General features: G+C 49.6%; 1 protein-coding gene across 2 annotated transcripts in view; it reads left to right on the plus strand.

Annotated features, from left to right (window-relative positions):
• Window positions 1-16,903, plus strand: part of baiap3 (BAI1 associated protein 3) — a 72,261-nt gene that overhangs the window by 43,728 nt on the left and 11,630 nt on the right. Inside the window, exons 22-30 of one of the 2 annotated variants that reach the window (XM_068003081.1) lie at window positions 410-533; window positions 5,373-5,516; window positions 8,110-8,187; window positions 9,321-9,536; window positions 9,762-9,830; window positions 10,887-10,966; window positions 11,599-11,707; window positions 13,613-13,684; window positions 15,092-15,175. In XM_068003081.1, coding sequence (XP_067859182.1) covers window positions 410-533; window positions 5,373-5,516; window positions 8,110-8,187; window positions 9,321-9,536; window positions 9,762-9,830; window positions 10,887-10,966; window positions 11,599-11,707; window positions 13,613-13,684; window positions 15,092-15,175 — 976 coding nt within the window. The remainder of the gene's footprint in view (window positions 1-409; window positions 534-5,372; window positions 5,517-8,109; window positions 8,188-9,320; window positions 9,537-9,761; window positions 9,831-10,886; window positions 10,967-11,598; window positions 11,708-13,612; window positions 13,685-15,091; window positions 15,176-16,903) is intronic. The other variant, XM_068003082.1, reaches the window with a different exon arrangement.

The following is a 16,903-nucleotide window of genomic DNA, read 5'->3' on the forward strand; positions in this document are numbered from 1 at the left end:
ACTCCGAACTCGGATGAGAGTTGAGACTCAAGGCTGTAGGAGGTTGCAGATGTGGGTAGAGCCGGGTGACGACGTGAGGAATCTTTGCACAACGACCTGGATTTTGAAACCAATGCACTGGGTTCTATCATGCAGAAGGTGATCAAATGTCAGCTGTGGCTCAGTGGTAGCACTCTCACCTGAGTCAGAAGATTGTGGATTCCAGCCCCTCTCTGGGGACTTGAGCACATAATCTGGGGCTGATACTCCAGTGCTGCACTATGGGATGAGACGTTAAACCGAGGCTCCGTCTCCCCTCAGGTGAAGAAGAGCATGGCATCCGTACTGATCCCACTGAGCAGGGAGTGGTCTAACACATTAGATCCCACCCTCCCCACTCTAAATCTGTTTTTTTTCCACCCCCCTACAGGGATTCAAAACCTCTGGCACTCGCGAGTTTCCATGATTGGTTTCAGATGTCCATTAACAAGTGGCTACACATTGTCTACGAGAAGTCCTGTGAACGTATTACGAGGGCAGTGGAGGTGGATCAGGTAAATGGCACCAAGCAGGTGTATGGGATCAGCTGAAAAGAGCTGGCAGTGAAGAGCCTCTCCTGCCAGCTGGAGACAAATTGCAGGCTCGTTGCTCGTGATTTCCTCTTATATTCAGCTGGTGGCCAGTAACTGTGCTCAGAGGTTCAATGTATTGTGCCAGCACATGGTACAGTCAGGGGGCAGGGCTGCACACTCGTGTCAATTAACTTAAGATAAACATTTATACTAAATGGGTGGGTAGAGTCCATAATAGGGGAGATTGTACATGGGGTGTGGAAGGAGACTCAGTGGGTGGATAGAGTCTATGGTAGGGGAGATTGTACATGGGGCGTGGAAGGAGACTCAGTGGGTGGATAGAGTCTATGATAGGGGAGATTGTACATGGGGTGTGGAAGGAGACTCAGTGGGTGGGTAGAGTCTTTGGTAGGGGAGATTGTACATGGGGTGTGCTAAATTGGGCCGTGTAGTGCCCGTTATTTCGGTGCTACACGGCCTCTCCGACATCCAAGATGGCGTCTTGGATGTGCATGAACGTTTCCTGCATGACGTGCGCCAGACGCCATTCTGGACGATGGAAGCATGTAAAGTATGGAGAAAATGGCTGCAATCAGCGTGCAAGGCTGATTTTAAAGTGATACACACCATTTTTGACCGTAACACTCAACTCGACACACAGTCTTATCCCCGACCATCTAAACGTTTCTTACAGTGCCTGAAGGACCACCCACCAGTGCTATTTAAAGGGCTATGCAGGTGTTGCAGGTTAGTTGCTGGATTATTGCTTCTGGCTGCTTGAGGAGTAGCAAGTGTTTTTTGAAGCTTCCTATTCTTATTGAGAGTTCCTACACTACTTTTGAGAGTGCTTTAGCAGGTATTGCCTTACGGGTCGGAAAGTTACAACCCTAGTGAAACAATATTCCTGCCAACCATGAGCGGTCTGCTCGGGCTCTCTTTTGGGCATTGAGCATGACTGGGAGCATGCAGAGAGGCCACGCCCAGCAGGTCAAGCTGCGAGGAGATGGAGGACGAGGAGGCGCAGGGCACTGAGCAGGAGGCCCTACCCAATGAGGGCCTTCCGGGATCAATTCTCTTACCTCAACATGACCGAGGAGGATTGCGTCCGACGCCTGAGCTTCACCAAGGAAGCCATCACCGAGATCTATCAACTGGTGCGGCCACAACTGCAGCCTCAGAGCAGGGCGAGGACAGCATTGCCTGTGGCTGTGAAGGTCACCGTGGCACTGAATTTCTACGACTCAGGAGCATTTCAGGCCTCTGCTGGCGAATGTGCAACATCTCACAGTATGCAGTGCACTGCTGCATAAGGGAGGTCACAGACACACTGTACCACATGAGGAACAGGTTCATCACCTTCCCTCTCAACGGAGACAATCAGAACGAGCGGGCACGGGGGTTCGCCCGCATTGCTGGCTTCCCCATGGTGCAGGGTGCCATGGACTGCACGCACATTGCCCTGCATGCCCCGCACATCAACTTGACTGTCTTCGTCAACTGAAAGGGCTTCCACTCCCTCAACGTGCAGCTGGTGTGTGATCACACGATTCGCATCTTGGAGGTCGATGCCCGCTACCCTGGGAGTAGTCACAATATCTTCGTCATGCAGCAGTCCAACGTGCCAACTATCTTTCATCCGACTTGGCAAGTCAAAGGCTGGCTACTGGGCGACGAGGGCTATCCCCTCACGACGTGGCTTATGACACCAGTCAGGAATCCACACACACATGCGCAGCAGGCCTATAATGGGAGCCATACTGCCACACGCGACATTGTGGAGCACACCATAGGCCTCCTCAAACAACGCTTCCGTTGCCTGGACCGGTCTGGAGGAGCCCTGCAGTACTCCCCTGAGCGGGTGGGCAGATTTGTGGTGGTCTGCTGCATGCTGCACAACCTCGCCATCATGAGGGACCAGCCTTTGCCACTACAGAAGATCCTGAGGCTGAGGCTGAGGCGCAGGAGGAGGGAGAGGCTCAGGAGGAGGGGATGGAGCCGGAAGAGGAAGTGGAGGAAGACCCAAGGGTGCAACAGGAACCACACGCCTTGTCTGCAGGGGCTCTGCATGCTCACCTGATCCGTGCCCGGTATCAATAATTGGAACTACATCCCCCAACTCACCCACAGTCCTATACTGCCCACCTTTTCCCTCCCACGAGTCAATCAAATCGCCCTCCATCTGATTACACATTGGTGTCCCTCTCAGCCCATTGCATAAATAAAAACCACCACCAAATGCAAAACCAAACTCTCATTTATGGATTAATAAATGAAATTATGCAAACATAACAGAACTATTCACCCTTGTGCATTCCCTCAGTGCCTATTGTTCTTGTGCCTTTACCTATCCTAGTGCTCCTATGAGGTGCTTCCCCAGTGGCTGGAGCATGGGTGGTGGAAGGCTGCTGGCCTTCAATGGAGGAACGTCCAGATGGCCTTGGAGGACGACCTCGAGCAGCTCTGAGCCTGGAGGGCCCGGCTTCAGACTGCACCATCTCAGCATGGGCTGCAGCAGTCCGGCCTGGCTGGCCGAGAGGCAACAACAGGGGCACTGGCGGAGTGGCAGGGGTGGGAGCAGGAATGCTGTCATCCTGAGAGAGGACAACAGGTCTGACTGCCATGGTGCCACTGCCACTCTCCCGGGGCGGTGCCTCAGCAATCCTGGTGATCAGCTGGAGAACGGATTGCTGGAGTGCAGTGATGCCCTGGAAGCCCCGTTCAACAGTGGTCCCCGGAGCCACGATAGCAGCAGTCTGAGCTGCAAATGCAGCAGTCAGACCTTGGATGGCCTATGTTTGTGCTGCAATGGAAGCTGTGACATCAGTCATCAGACGCTGCATCATGGTGGGATCCACAGATACGCTGATGGAGGTGACCACCCGTTTCATGTTGGAGAGGATGCGCTCCAAGCTCTGCGCAAAGCCCTGCACCAAGTTGGAGCTGGACTCCTCCATGCCCCTTCTCATTGTGCGCAGGCTTTCTGGCAGGCTTTCCAGTGCCCCAAGCAATTGTTGGTGTACGCCCATCAGCTGTCCTCTGTAGCCTGGCCCATTGAAGTCCTCATCTGACTTCTCTGCAGCAGAACTAGTGAGCGACCTCGCCCTCCGGTGAGCTGGCACCTGTGGTATCCATTCCCCCCGCCCCGGCTCCTGTACACTTGTGCTCGGTGTCTCACCACGTGCAGATCCCTCCTCTAACCTAACCTCTAAAGGACGCGCAGTGTCAGTCTCTGAGCTGGTGGAAGCAAGTGTCAGATCGAGTGACAGTGTGGCTTCAGTGTCCTCCTCCTCCTCCTCCTCCTCGGGTGCCGTCACATGTTCTTGGATATCTGAAATGACAAAGGGAAACAGGTTGAGTTGTGGAGTGGGGAGAGGAGCAAGTAAGACGTGCATGCTGACAGCATCTGCAGCACGTGAGTCAGAAAAGATTATGGGAGGAGGGAGATGTGGAAAAGGAGAAGGAGCATTAGATATGCAGAGACCCCATGACCGGGACCTCCAGCGCGGCACGTTGTGACGGCTGTAGCGATGGCCCGCCCAATGATCCTAAGCACCGTCTCCTCTAGGGGGGTGAGGTCATGCAGACGTCCCTGTCCAGCCTCAGGTCTCTCCTGCTGCCAGGTGTTATATGCCACCTTCTCCTGGACAGTGTGTCAGTGAGTGTCCTGCAAGGTGTGTGGGTGATGTACCTGTCATGGTCGAATAGCTGCCAGTTTGTGAGACTTGAGTGGTGGTTGTGTGGCCTGCAAGTGTGGTACTATGTGCGGATGAGATGTAGCATTGCGTATGGATGGGCAGTGTTTGGTGGGTAGGTGGGTGACGGGAGATGTCGTGCAAGTATTGGTGCAGTTGGTTGGAGGTGCCACTAGACACTTGCATTCACTCACCTTGACCACTCGTGTCAAATCATTAAACTTCTTCCGGCACTGCACCCACGTGCGTGGTGTGATGCTCCTAGCATTCACCTGCTGCGCCACAGTCTGCCAATGCCTACGCAGCTGTAGTCTGGAGGGTCTCCGGCCACCCTGCGGGTACATGCTTGCCCTCCTTTAGTCCACGCCTTCCACCAGGGCCTCTAGGGCATCGTCTGAGAATTGTGAAGCCCTCTCTCTTGCCATTGCAGCTACTCGCAGTGCCATTCTCCCTTCTCCTACTTGGCTGTGTATCTGCCATTGGAAATGTTCCTGCACCTTTAAGTAGTGCAGGCTGCTGATGACGTGCGCTGTGCACGCCCCATTTCGAACTTCCTCATTCTCCGTGCAGCCTCTCAGTAGCCAGGGCTGCGCTTGCTGCATGGAGATTTCATGGTAAGTAGCAGGCACGTGCTGCCTGCATAGGGTCCGTCGGGCGCAGGGTGGTAGAGCATCGCGCTACCGTCGCCCAGAACGGGCCCTTATCCAATTTTTCCCCAGGGTGTCTAAGGAGATTCAGAGGATGGGTAGAGTCTATGGTAGGGGAGATTATATATGGGATGTGGAAGGAGATTCAGTGGATGGGTAGGGTCCATGATAGGGGAGATTATATATGGGGTGTGGAAGGAGATTCAATGGATGGGTAGAGTCTATGGTAGGGGAGATTATATATGGGGTGTGGAAGGAGATTCAATGGATGGGTAGAGTCTATGGTAGGGGAGATTATATATGGGGTGTGGAAGGAGATTCAATGGATGGGTAGAGTCTATGGTAGGGGAGATTATATATGGGGTGTTGATCACTGAATGGCCTTTCTCACCTTGTGTTCTTATGACAATCTCTGACTGAATTTCATGGTGCATGTTACTCTCTCTGTTGGCGACAGTGACTGTTTATGGGTTTATCCCCAGCTTGATCCTGTTGACACATTGTCCAAACACAGCAGCTCGGCCGTCGACGTAGTGACCTGTTTCACTCAGATCAGGAGCTTCTGGCTGCAGCTCGCCTGGCCTGACCCGATGGGAGCCTTTGTCTTTGTAACAAAAATCACCGACGTGAGTAACCGCACGATCCACCATCTACCTCCATTTTCTGCAAAGCCACTGTTTCTCGAGGGAGCCTGAGCAAAACAGCACATGGGAGACGCAGCCCTGTCAGGAGTTGGTACAGTCCCTCTCTCTCGTGCTATACTGGTGATACATAGCCCAGCTGGAGTGAGGAGGAGCAGGTGTGGAGTGGAGAGGTCTGGGAGTGAGTGAAAGTCGGAGGGCAGGCCACAAGGACCATTGTTGCACTACTCTGAGCTTCTGGTTACAGAGCGAGATCAACATGGTGCCAGGAATGCAACACCTGAACTCCGCCCGATGCAGGGGTTGGTATGTGTCCCTGTTACTTTCCATCTCAGTAGGTCCAGAGTGATCGTTCGCTCTATGTCCATTTCATGGCCCTTTAGTGCCTCCCTTCCCCGGCTACACTTGGCCAAAGAACAATTGCTACTGCAGGGACCCTGTCTCCTTTCATTTCAGTTATTTCTTTTCTCCTCCTACATGAAGTGCCTGTGATGTTTTCTGTGTTAAAGGCATTTTATATATTCCAGTTGTTGATGCTCAATTTTCCCACTGATTCAAATTGTATTCCTGTGTGCTGAGTGTGTTATACAGTGTGTGACGGGGGTTGGTGTATTCCTGTGTGTTGTTTATACAGTGTGTGACGGGGGTTGGTGTATTCCTGTGTGTTGTTTATACAGTGTGTGACGGGGGTTGGTGTATTCCTGTGTGTTGTTTATACAGTGTGTGACGGGGGTTGGTGTATTCCTGTGTGTTGTTATACAGTGTGTGACGGGGGTTGGTGTATTCCTGTGTGTTGTTTATACAGTGTGTGACGGGGGTTGGTGTATTCCTGTGTGTTGTTATACAGTGTGTGACGGGGGTTGGTGTATTCCTGTGTGTTGTTTATACAGTGTGTGACGGGGGTTGGTGTATTCCTGTGTGTTGTTATACAGTGTGTGACGGGGGTTGGTGTATTCCTGTGTGTTGTTTATACAGTGTGTGACGGGGGTTGGTGTATTCCTGTGTGTTGTTTATACAGTGTGTGACGGGGGTTGGTGTATTCCTGTGTGTTGTTATACAGTGTGTGACGGGGGTTGGTGTATTCCTGTGTGTTGTTATACAGTGTGTGACGGGGGTTGGTGTATTCCTGTGTGTTGTTTATACAGTGTGTGACGGGGGTTGGTGTATTCCTGTGTGTTGTTATACAGTGTGTGACGGGGGTTGGTGTATTCCTGTGTGCTGAGTGTGTTGTTTATACAGTGTGTGACGGGGGTTGGTGTATTCCTGTGTGCTGAGTGTGTTGTTTATACAGTGTGTGACGGGGGTTGGTGTATTCCTGTGTGCTGAGTGTGTTGTTTATACAGTGTGTGACGGGGGTTGGTGTATTCCTGTGTGCTGAGTGTGTGTTGTTATACAGTGTATGACGGGGGTTGGTGTATTCCTGTGTGTTGTTTATACAGTGTGTGACGGGGGTTGGTGTATTCCTGTGTGTTGTTTATACAGTGTGTGACGGGGGTTGGTGTATTCCTGTGTGTTGTTATACAGTGTGTGACGGGGGTTGGTGTATTCCTGTGTGTTGTTATACAGTGTGTGACGGGGGTTGGTGTATTCCTGTGTGTTGTTTATACAGTGTGTGACGGGGGTTGGTGTATTCCTGTGTGTTGTTATACAGTGTGTGACGGGGGTTGGTGTATTCCTGTGTGTTGTTTATACAGTGTGTGACGGGGGTTGGTGTATTCCTGTGTGTTGTTATACAGTGTGTGACGGGGGTTGGTGTATTCCTGTGTGTTGTTTATACAGTGTGTGACGGGGGTTGGTGTATTCCTGTGTGTTGTTATACAGTGTGTGACGGGGGTTGGTGTATTCCTGTGTGTTGTTTATACAGTGTGTGACGGGGGTTGGTGTATTCCTGTGTGTTGTTTATACAGTGTGTGACGGGGGTTGGTGTATTCCTGTGTGTTGTTATACAGTGTGTGACGGGGGTTGGTGTATTCCTGTGTGTTGTTTATACAGTGTGTGACGGGGGTTGGTGTATTCCTGTGTGTTGTTATACAGTGTGTGACGGGGGTTGGTGTATTCCTGTGTGTTGTTTATACAGTGTGTGACGGGGGTTGGTGTATTCCTGTGTGTTGTTTATACAGTGTGTGACGGGGGTTGGTGTATTCCTGTGTGTTGTTATACAGTGTGTGACGGGGGTTGGTGTATTCCTGTGTGTTGTTATACAGTGTGTGACGGGGGTTGGTGTATTCCTGTGTGTTGTTTATACAGTGTGTGACGGGGGTTGGTGTATTCCTGTGTGTTGTTATACAGTGTGTGACGGGGGTTGGTGTATTCCTGTGTGTTGTTATACAGTGTGTGACGGGGGTTGGTGTATTCCTGTGTGCTGAGTGTGTTGTTTATACAGTGTGTGACGGGGGTTGGTGTATTCCTGTGTGCTGAGTGTGTTGTTTATACAGTGTGTGACGGGGGTTGGTGTATTCCTGTGTGCTGAGTGTGTTGTTATACAGTGTGTGACGGAGGAATATTTGCACAGTGCAGTATCCAGACTGAGTCCTGCAGCCTGTATTCCCAGGACCGACATTTCCCTGGTTTCTTCTAGGATATTTGTAATGCAGCCGTGATGTACTCGGAAATGGTGAGAGGCAAAGCAGATGATCAGAAGAAAATTACACAACAGGTGAGCTCTGAGGCCTGCCTGGTGAACATGAGGCACTACAGCCAATCGCGTTTCCTGTTTCATTTCAGATATCATATGGCCATTGAATCCAGATAGAAACCCAATGGACCAAACCCCTTCCCATTCACTCCCACTGTACACAATCCCAATGGACCAAACCCCTTCCCATTCACTCCCACTGCACACAATCCCAATGGACCAAACCCCTTCCCATTCACTCCCACTGTACAGAATCCCAAAGGACCAAACCCCTTCCCATTCACTCCCACTGTACACAATCCCAAAGGACCAAACCCCTTCCCATTCACTCCCACTGTACAGAATCCCAAAGGACCAAACCCCTTCCCATTCACTCCCTTTGTACAGAATTGCACTGACGATGCAGAGTAACTGCCTATAGCGTGTTTCTTCCGGCTCCGGGAAGCTCTGGATCAACTCAACCAGGCCTGAGGTTGAGGCTCCCCGTTCTGTTTCCTATGGATCCAGTGCAGGATATACAGGGACACTGCCTGTCAGTGACATTACTGGAGCAGCCCAGAGGGAAGAAAACCCAACTCAGGGGCGTCTGTGGGAAATAACTTTGCTGGTTTGACAAAAGAAGTCAAAGAAATTTCTCGTGTTATTTTATTCTATAAACTTGGTGTCAGTAGTACTTTGACCAGAAAGTGCCCTTTTCCACAGTGACCTCCCTCTTTCATGCTTTGTTGTAAAAAATCCTTTAAGGAGCTGGATAAACATCTGTTTGGGAACAGGGTTGAAGGTTGTAAGAAGGGAGAGTTACTGAAATACTGTGTGGAACACTGCAGTTCCTGTCCCACTGGGACCTTGGGAATGTGACTGACTGGTCAGGTTATGATATTAGACTGAGATCCTACAGTTTCACTCCATTAACTTCAGGGCCAAGGGAAAACTTCACTGCAGATTCAGTTCCTGCCAGTTTTCACTGACGTTACTCACCTCACCCAGGAGATGAGATGAATGGGAGAGTCCCCTCATCGTCCAAGTCATGTCTGTGGGAGGAGTTGTGCTGATGACCTTTGATCATTCTGTAGATTCTGATCTATAAGATTTTCTGTCACCTTTCCTGCTGTTTCTCCCTCCCTTTTATGGCTGCTTTCCTTCTCCCTCCTCAGCTGTGCATCGCCCTGAATAACATCGAGCACGTGCACAAGTACATCTGGAATTTGCCAAAGGAATTGGACTGGCAGGGAGTTGAAACTTCCATGGAACAGCTGTGTGGGCTGGAAGGGAAAGAGCAGGTGCAGAGAGCAATGAGCACCCAGCTGCAAAGTATCGATGCTGGCATGCAGCGGCAATCTAACTACATGATCAACCAGCTCATCGCAAAGGTAACCAGCAGAGCAAGTGCTGATGGGTTAGCGCACAGCAACAGGATCACCTAGCTCCTCTGCAATTGTCTTGCTCCGGTGGGGATCACTTTGTTTCAGGAGTGGGCCCGCACCCGCAGAACCCAACCTCATAATGGGTCAGCACCTTCAGGAGGGAAGGGGACAGATTAGTGGGACATCCCCCAGTCCAATACTGAACTATTTTCTGTGTTTGTTTTTTTACAGATGGTCACTGACTTGCGGAAATACATTCAGCATATCAGCCTGTCACCAGACTCCATCCAGCCCGATGATGTACGTGCCTTAGAGACATTTTCATAGAATCATGCCCCAGGCATTCCTTTATCAGGGAGTCGGGAAGGGAGCGGGGGGTGGGGGGGGATTCCTGATGGGAAACCCGCAAGTACGGGTTTCCCGGACGCCCTTACGATTTTAACGTAAGGACGTCTTTTATTTTTCTTTTGACTGTTTCCTACTCGACAGGCTGGCCTGATTGACAGGCTGATCTCAGTCAGATGGGAGAAGAGGAAGGAAGAGGATGTGAGAAGGTAAGTCTTAGATTGGGGAGGGGGTGGTCATCGGGGAGGGTCTGGGGTCATCATGAAGGCCTGCAGCCTCCTTGAAAGCTTTTAGTGACCGACCCGTCTCCTAAGAGCTGGCTCGTCGCTCGTCCTGGCTCCGTTAAAACCTGAAATGGGCGGGTTGAAGGCGGGTTTTAGATTTTAAACATTTTTAGTGCTCCTCAGCCCGCAACCCACCCATTTTTCCGAGTTAAAATCATGCCCCTAGGATCTGGTCAGCAGCAGATACAGGCCCAGTGCTAAGGTCCTCCTACTGCTCCCCTCCTTCCACATATGCCCAACTGGTGCCTTTTAAAGCAGTAACCAATGCTGCTGAGATGGACTAAGCCTCAGTGAATTTACCCAATGTGGAGGTGAGCCTTAATAACCATGAAGGGCTTGTTCTGAGTTATCTAGAGTAATGAGGGGGAGGTGGAACTATTTCTCCGGATCAGAAGGGGAGAATGGACCAGGTTTATAGTGGTTTCTGCTAGAGTGCGTGTCTGTGACTGTTGACTGAGGATGGGATTGGGCTGAGCTGTGATGCCCTCACTTTTGCATAGCTCGGTGATGCTCACGGTTGGGATCACACATGAAGAATGGCCACTTGGCCTAGACGTGTGATGCCAGTTGGTGCCATCACACCATGCTCTAGAATCAGTCAGCACCTCCAGGGGAGGAGGACAGACGGGGGGTAACATTCTGAGCTATATTATTTAACGGAGACAATGTTTCTCGACTGTGCGAATCCCATCCATTCGGTTAACAATTGTTTCTGTGTTGTTTTTAGGCTGTGTCTCCTCTTATGAAGTTCCTGGACGACAATCTAATGATCCTGAGTGAATGGCTGGTGAAAGAGAATCTCAGTAGGTAAGCAGGGACAAGTCAAAGTTCACCAAAGTCCAATTTGGTGATAGAAAGGTGGGTCAAGTGCAATAGAGGTCACCGGCTTTACGTACAGCCCAAGATTGCAGATAGGCCTGAAGTCGGCAACTGAATAACATAAATGTCACACTTGGCTTTAAACCCTCTCCTGGGATCTGGGTTCAAATCCAATCCAGACTGATGGGTTGAAAGGTTCCTCTCTCTGGCTCTGAAACAGCTTTACTCTGTAACTAACCCATGCTGTACCTGCCCTGGGAGTGTTTGATGGGACAGTGTAGAGGGAGCTTTACTCTGTATCTAACCCATGCTGTACCTGCCCTGGGAGTGTTTGATGGGACAGTGTAGAGGGAGCTTTACTCTGTATCTAACCCATGCTGTACCTGCCCTGGGAGTGTTTGATGGGACAGTGTAGAGGGAACTTTACTCTGTATCTAACCCGTGCTGTACCTCATGATTACTGACAGTTGTAGAAAGTATTAGTATTATGGTCATCATGAAAGGAAGAGAATCTTCACCCCTCCATGATGTAAGATTGAAAGTTCTATTACGTCCTGTGCGGCTCAGACTCTGCACTCCCTCCTGGGTTCTCTCCCAATGACTTTTCTATCTTTCTCCAGGATATTGAGTGCTCTGTGGAAACTGCAGTTGGAATTGATCATTGAGGCATTGGCTACAAACATCGGGGTGTCTGCCGAATTCTACGAGCGATTTCACTTCACTCTGGAGGTTAGAACAATGAGGCGAAGGAGCAGTCACCGACCAGCAGCAGACCACATCCTGCACCATGCACTGTAGGGGTCGGCCTCGTGCTTACAATACCTACATGTCACGTGATTTTATCCATCACATCCCATCCTATCCCTGACTCCATGAGTGGAGGCTTAGTACTCAGTAATGGAGACAAAACGGTTTTTAAAAAATGGGCCCCCTCCCCGCCCGGCCCCCTCCCCACCCGGCCCTCTCCCACACCTTCATTCTCACTTTACCTGTTGGTGCTTTGCTTCAAGTCCAATAACAACTTCCAGATAGCCCCCCAGATTCTCCTGGTACGCAACCTCACTTTTACCTCATGTGTGATGGCCTTCACCCTCTGGGTGTTGGTGCCTTGCCCCTCCGCTCCTCCGCTCTGTAGACAGTGCTCTGCTGTGGCAGTGAACCATCTACTGTGATCTACAGATCTTAATCTGTAAATCTTGGTTCTCTCTCACAAAACTTGCACCTTTGACCACTGGTTTAACCCACAGGTGCCAGTTGCACTTGTTCAGTGGTTGTTCAGCTTTCCATTCAGTTATCTGGGACTTGTGCCCTGTGCACCCAAGCTCCCAGAAAGCACACAAAGTGAATCAGGACTTTGTGCAACTGACAAATACCATAACTCTGATTTAACTCGGTCCTGCGCACCAAGATTAACACCCCTCCTATTCTCAGTCCAACTCTCCCTATAAGTGGTGCCAGTATAACTCTGGCCTGTGGTGCCAGTATAACTCTGGCCTGTGGTGCCAGTATAACTCTGGCCTGTGGTGCCAGTATAACTCTGGCCTGTGGTGCCAGTATAACTCGGCCTGTGGTGCCAGTATAACTCTGGCCTGTGGTGCCAGTATAACTCTGGCCTGTGGTGCCAGTATAACTCTGGCCTGTGGTGCCAGTATAACTCTGCCTGTGGTGCCAGTATAACTCTGGCCTGTGGTGCCAGTATAACTCTGGCCTGTGGTGCCAGTATAACTCGGCCTGTGGTGCCAGTATAACTCTGGCCTGTGCTGCCAGTATAACTCTGGCCTGTGGTGCTAGTATAACTCTGGCCTGTGGTGCCAGTATAACTCGGCCTATGGTGCCAGTATAACTCTGGCCTGTGGTGCTAGTATAACTCTGGCCTGTGGTGCTAGTATAACTCGGCCTGTGCTGCCAGTCTCATTATATATTGTCATATCTTCTGGATGTCTCAAATCACTTCCCTGTTGTTTTGTAGGATTTGTGCTGAGTAACCACAATTGGTGATGTTTGAAGAGGGAGGAATGTTGGCCAGGATACTGGGAGAACTCCTGCTCCTCTTATAATAGTGACATGGGATCTTTCACACCCACCTGAACTTGCTTTAACATCCAGGGCACCTGAAGGAAGGCACCTCTGCACTTCCTTAAAACCTACCTCTTTGACCAAGCTTTTGGTCACCTGTCCTAATATCTCCTTATGTGGCTCGGTGTCAAATTTTGTTTGATAATCACTCCTGTGAAACGCCTTGGGACGTTTTACTACATTAAAGGCGCTATATAAATGCAAGCTGTTGTTGTTGCATTGAAATGTCAGCCTAAACAATGGGCTGAAGTGAGGCCAGAGTGCTACCAACTGAGCCAAGCTGGAACCTAAACAGAATGTGGCACAGGGAACAGTCAAAGTCCCATTGAGCCCATTCCCTCCAGTGAGGCAGATGCAATTTGTATCCTTGAGGCCTGTTCTTAATTTCTTAAACTTACTGAGTGAGGTGATTAAAACTTCCAGGAAGCAAAAGGTGTGAAGTTCCTCCAGATAGTTTGGCCGTACTCTCAGTGACAGCTCTCCAACTGCTCTGTAAACTGTTTAATGTGGTGTTGAGATGTTCCATGTTTCTAGAATGTTGACTCTGTCTCTCTGTAGGCTCTTGTGGTGTTTTTCCACGCTGAGGGACAGGGATTGGCACTTGACAGCTTGCAGAATGACCAATATAAGGTAAACAGCGCTGGTCGCACTCTCACCAGTAGTTTGGTGCCTGCTGTCGTGTCTGGAACCTCCCAGTACGTGCTTCAGTGCACAACAGACTAGAGAAACTGGAGCTGTACTTAACTAAAATGGGGAAAATTATGGGGAGATCAAATAAAGTGTTCGAAATTGAGAGAGTGAAAAGTGAAAGATTCTTTCGACTGGTCGGTGAGTAGTTAGCAGGAGGAAACTCAGTTGGCACAAAGAGGGAGATTCAGTAAGTGTTTGACACCATGGGTTCCTGGAATACGGGATCCATTCCCACAGGGGGCGATGGACACAGTCAGTCACAGAGGGAATTAGAGAAACAATCACAGAGCAAAAATATTAAAGGGTTCGGGGAAAGGGCAGGGAACAGGAGCTCCGATATAATGGAAGCACCAGCACAGGCAAAATGGGCTGAATGGCCTCCTTCTGTGCTGAGATTTCTATCATTCTACCAGAGGGAACGGCACAAGGGCTAAGAAAGGAGGTTTTTAACAGGAGCCTCAGTGTATTTCCCCCTGGCATCCTATCCATTCCTCCATCTCTCCCCGTGTCCATTCCTCCTCTCTCTCTCTTTCCCCCCCACCCCCCTTGTCCATTCCTGCCTCTCTCTTCCCCGCCACCCCCCTTGTCCATTCCTGCCTCTCTCTTCCCCGCCACCCCCCTTGTCCATTCCTGCCTCTCTCTTCCCCCCCACCCCCCTTGTCCATTCCTGCCTCTCCCCCCCCCCCCCCCCCGGTCTATTCCTCCTTCTCTCTTCCCCCCCCCCCCCCCCCGTCCATTCCTCCTTCTCTCTCTCCCCACCCCGGTCTATTCCCCCTTCTCTCTTCTCCCCCCCCCCCCCCCCCCCGTCTATTCCTCCTTCTCTCTTCCCCCCCCCCCCCCGTCTATTCCTCCTTCTCTCTTCCCCCCCCCCCCCCGTCTATTCCTCCTTCTCTCTTCCCCCCCCCCCCCCGTCTATTCCTCCTTCTCTCTTCCCCCCCCCCCCCCCCCCCCCCCGGTCTATTCCTCCTCTCTTTTTTCTCTCCTTCACCATGTGTAACAGAAGCTTCTACACCCTTAGCCTCACCCTTTCAAACTTCCTCTCTCAAATCCCTCTGCTTCGTACCTCTCACCCTAACTTTAGAAGTCTCTTCAAAACTATTTTGCCCATGCTCTGGGATTCTCGCTAGCCCTCCCCTACTGCTTGTTGTCTGTGTCAGACCTATGAAGCACCACACACGTACACAGGTTCAAGGCCATGTATAAATGCAGATTATTGCTGTACTGTCTCAGGAATTTATGGTTCTACTTCTTTTCACACACTTTGCTTTATCAGGACTCTGTGTGATATACAGTCAGTGTAAATCCATCTTTTTAATCAATATCTAATTCGGCGCCTTTGTTCCGCAGGCTCTGAAGGAGGAGCTGCGTCTAAACAAATGCTCAACACAGGAGCTGATCGAGCAGTCCTACCAGGCCAAAATACGCCAGCAGGTACTGTGTCCACTCAACCCAATTCCAAATTAGATTATTTGTTAGTTTGTTTCTGTTGAATATTTTGCTGAACAACATTGGTGCTGGGAAACAGGACAGGCACATTTCAGGGAAATAATGTCCCATCAAACACTCCCAGGGCAGGTCCAGCATGGGTTAGATACAGAGTAAAGCTCCCTCTACACTGTCTCATCAAACATTCCCAGGGCAGATCCAGCATGGGTTAAATACAGAGTAAAGCTCCCTCTACACAGTCCCATCAAACACTCCCAGGGGAGGTAAACCCCAGTTAGATTCAGAGCAAAGCTCCCTCTACACTGTCCCAAAATTATGTCTCAGTTGCTCCATCAGTAGAGTACTCTGTGCTGCACATGTCTGTCATTTTCCTATTTCTCCGAACAGCCATCCTGAGCCCCTCTGAGCACGTTTAGTTGCAGAAACATAAGAGTAGGAAAGAATGGTAAAAAGACAAAATTAAAGGTTCTTTATCTAAATAAGATAGATGAATTGACGGCACAAATAGAAACAAATGGGTATGATCTCATGGCCATTACCAAGATTGGGAGCTAAATATTCAGGGTTATTTAACATTTCGGAAGGATAGGAAAAAAGGTAAAGGTGGTGGGATAGCTCTGTTAATAAAGGATGAAATTGGTATAATAGTGAGAAATGATCTTGGCTCAGAAGATCATGATGTCGAATCAATTTGGGTGGAGGTAAGAAATAGCAAGGGAAATAAATCACTGTTGGGAGTAGTATATAGGCCCCCTAACAGTAGCTACACTGTAGGGCAAAATATTAATCAGGAAATAAGGCGGGCTTGTAAAAAAGGTAATGCAATAATCATGGGCGATTTTAACTTTCATATAGATTGGACAAATCAAATTGGCAAAAATAGCCCTGAGGAGGAGTTCATAGAGTGTATTAGGGACTGTTTCTTAGACCAATACGTTGGGGAACCAACCAGGGAACAGGTCACTTTGGATCTGGTAATGGGTAACGAAACTGGATTAATTAATTATCTCAAAGTGAAGGATCCCTTGGGAAGCAGTGATCGTAACATGATAGAATTTCACATCCAGTTTGAGAGCAAGGATCTTGGGTCAGAAACTACTGTATTAAACTTAAATAAGGGCAATTATAAAGGAATGAGGGCGGAATTGGCTAAAGTGGACTGGGTAAACAGATTAGAGGGTATAATGGTGGATAAGCAGTGGCAAACATTTAAAAAGATATGTTATGACTCGCAACAAAAATATATCCCCATGAGGAGGAAAGACTCCACAAAAAGAGTGAACCAACCATGGCTAACTAAGGAAATCAAGAATGGTATCAGGTTAAAAGAAAAAGCATACAACAGGGCAAAGATTACTGGTAAGCCCGAAGATTGGGAAAACTTTAAAAACCAGCAAAGGATGACTAAAAGAATAATAGAGGGAGAAAATAAATTGAGAGTAAACGAGCAAGAAATATAAAAACTGACAGTAAAAGCTTCTACAAGTATATAAAACTACAGGAAGGATGTGATCGCTTTGGAGAGGGTGCAGAGGAGATTCACCAGGATGTTACCAGGGCTGGAGCGCTTCAGCTATGAAGAGAGACTGGGAAGATTGGGTTTGTTTTCCTTGGAGCAGAGGAGGCTGAGGGGGGACATGATTGAGGTGTACAAAATTATGAGGGGCACAGATAGGATGGATACTAAGGAGCTTTTTCCCTTCATTGAGGGTT

Source organism: Heptranchias perlo, chromosome 22 (assembly GCF_035084215.1).
Source record: "Heptranchias perlo isolate sHepPer1 chromosome 22, sHepPer1.hap1, whole genome shotgun sequence".
In the NCBI taxonomy this organism is placed as follows: domain Eukaryota; kingdom Metazoa; phylum Chordata; class Chondrichthyes; order Hexanchiformes; family Hexanchidae; genus Heptranchias; species Heptranchias perlo.